The following is a 2,686-nucleotide window of genomic DNA, read 5'->3' on the forward strand; positions in this document are numbered from 1 at the left end:
CCAGGACGCCCCCGAGGTGCTAGGAGCTGGGGAGGGGTGAGAACCCCCTCGCACTCTGCCCGGCGACAAAACCTGTCCTCAAAATAGCCAGGCCTGCCGGGCTGGGGGTCACTTCCAGTCTGGCCTTATCCGTCTGTTCTGGGACCGCCTACGCCACCTTGGACATTGGCTACTCTGCTCTCAGCCTGGCTTTGCCCGTGGCCCCAGCCATGCAGTCTGAAACCTCCCACATTATCTTCGGTCGGACCGCCAACTGAGCGCCCACCCGAACTCAAACGACACCCTACACCCTTTAGTCCCTTCCACCCCACTTTCGTCCCCGCCCACTCCTTTCTCGATCCTCTCGCCCTGGGCACGCCCCTCTCCTCTCTCTACAGGGAACTCCAACCGAGTGGGAGCCCCAGGTGGTCCGTGTCCAGCTGGCTTCGAAAGGGTTAACGGGTCCTGCGAAGGTGAGCGGGGGCAGTGGTGGGCGGGGCGGCCCTAAGGGCGGGCCGGCGGGAGGTGGTCCCTGACACCACTAGGACCCCTGCGTCCCTCCCCGCAGATGTGGATGAGTGCGCGACTGGCGGGCGCTGCCAGCACGGGGAGTGTGCCAACACTCACGGGGGGTACACGTGCGTGTGCCCGGACGGCTTCCTGCTGGACTCATCCCGCAGCAGCTGCATCTGTGAGCCACCGAGAGGGCCCGAGGCTGGGTCCCACGTCCCGCTGTGCCCTCAGGCCTATCCCAGCACATCCCTGGACCCTTAATTTCCTTAAACACCCCCAGACCCTCCAAGACTCCCAGGTCTCTCATTAGATCAGCCTCGGACTTTCTGGACCTTCTTCGGCCATTTCTAAGAACCCCTTTTGTCTCCAGATCCCCAGCCTTCCTTCAGCTCCTCCCGGCCCCCAAATCCTTCACCTTCCCTCACCAGAACTTCTTCCGACCCCGAGATCCATCCCGGATGGTCTCATTCACCCCGCAGACTCTCCTCAGGCCCCAAACCTTTTCAGGCCTCGAGACCCCTCATTCTGCCTCAGGCCCCCTCAGACCTCTCCTGAAAGTCCCTCGAATCCACCAAACCCTCCCTGGATGCCCCACCTCGCAGATCCCCTGCCCTCCCAAACCCTCTCTGAAATGTTCCTCCCCCTCCCCCAGCCCAACACGTGATCTCAGAGGCCAAGGGGCCCTGCTTCCGCGTGCTCCGCGACGGCGGCTGCTCGCTGCCCATTCTGCGCAACATCACCAAACAGATCTGCTGCTGTAGCCGTGTGGGCAAAGCCTGGGGTCGGGGCTGCCAGCTCTGCCCACCCTTCGGCTCAGGTGAGCGCCTTCTGCCCCGCCTACTCCCCCCCCCACTCTAGGCCCCGCCTCAGACCCCGCCCCCAGGCTTTGAGGCTCACAGCCCTCAAACATGGTTGATCCCTAGTCTTGGCCACTTCCCCAGCCTCGGAGACCGGCTACCCTCAGAATGAACTCTGCCCCAGGCCACAACCATCGTTGGCCGCATCTACCCCTGAGACACACTACCTTCTTCTGAGCATCACCTCCAGCTTTGACCACTCCTAGCTCCTGAGACACTCCACCTGTCCCTCCGTGTCCCCATGCTTTAGCCAAGTCCCCAGGTCCTGAGACACTGCCTTCAACATAGGCTCCTCCTTGGGCCCCGCCCCACACAGGGCCCTCCCTGAGTCACCTCCCTGGAAATCTAGCTTCTGCTTAAAACCAGACCCCACAAGGGACCTGACTGTTTCCTGGCCTTCATCCTAGTCTCTGTAGACCCCAAACCAGACCCCACCACCATCCCAAATAGGGAAAACCATCCTTGGTCCCACACTTGGCCTCTGAGATGTCCCAGCCTTTGGCCAGGGTCCACCCATCCCAGCATCTAATCCAAACCCCTGATACACTCCCAGGCCAACCCTCATCCCCAACCAAGGCTCGCTCTCCCCCCCCCCCCTTTCATGCCCTCTTTTTGTCCCTCTCCCTTCCTTTCCTGTTCCCAGAGGGTTTTCGGGAGATCTGTCCTGCTGGCCCTGGCTACCACTACTCGGCCTCTGACCTCCGCTACAACACCAGACCCCTGAGCCAGGAGCCACCCCGAGTTTCCATCAGCCAGCCCCGTGCCCCACCCTCCACCCCTCGGTCACCCACAGGTAAGCTGGCTTCTGGGGGAGGGTGTGTTGTCTCTAGGGGCTGCCCCAGTCCCATAGGGAAAGGAAATGGGGCACCGAAATCCAGGTCTCCACTCAATGACAGCCTTTCCTTACCAGGCTTTCTGCCCACCCATCGCCCAGAACCCCGGCCTGAGCCTCGGCCCGGGCCTGAGCTTCCCCCACCCAGCATCCCGGCCTGGACTGGTCCTGAGGTTCCTGAACCAGGTTTGGTAGAGGGAATCCAGGGCATTGATGGGGTATTACAGATGGGGGTCTTAGAAGGAGGTTTCAAGGATAGAACAAGCGGGGATGCCACAGCCAGAGGAACTAAGGAGGGTAAAAAGAGATAAAGGTATGGAGGGTTGGGTGGCGGTTATGTCAAGAGCTGGAGTCGGACAGCCTGGCTTAAAGTTCTTTGTTAATTGGGCAAATCAGTTTCCTCATTTGTAAAATGGGTATCATTGTGAGGATTCAGTGAGCGATCTCTGAAGTGTCCGGCACAGAGTAAGTGCTCAGTTAATGTTAGGCAAATCAGTATTTTCAT

The 2,686-nt window shown here is 60.3% G+C and overlaps 1 protein-coding gene across 1 annotated transcript in view; it reads left to right on the forward strand.

The window, feature by feature from the left end:
- The window catches only part of LTBP4 (latent transforming growth factor beta binding protein 4), a 30,000-nt gene that overhangs the window by 10,760 nt on the left and 16,554 nt on the right, over nt 1–2,686 (forward strand). The window contains exons 6-10 of the mRNA XM_023743966.1: nt 220–452; nt 548–670; nt 1,145–1,309; nt 1,993–2,142; nt 2,260–2,490. Coding sequence (XP_023599734.1) covers nt 220–452; nt 548–670; nt 1,145–1,309; nt 1,993–2,142; nt 2,260–2,490 — 902 coding nt within the window. The remainder of the gene's footprint in view (nt 1–219; nt 453–547; nt 671–1,144; nt 1,310–1,992; nt 2,143–2,259; nt 2,491–2,686) is intronic.

This window comes from Myotis lucifugus, unplaced genomic scaffold, assembly GCF_000147115.1.
Source record: "Myotis lucifugus unplaced genomic scaffold, Myoluc2.0 scaffold_421, whole genome shotgun sequence".
NCBI classification, from domain to species: domain Eukaryota; kingdom Metazoa; phylum Chordata; class Mammalia; order Chiroptera; family Vespertilionidae; genus Myotis; species Myotis lucifugus.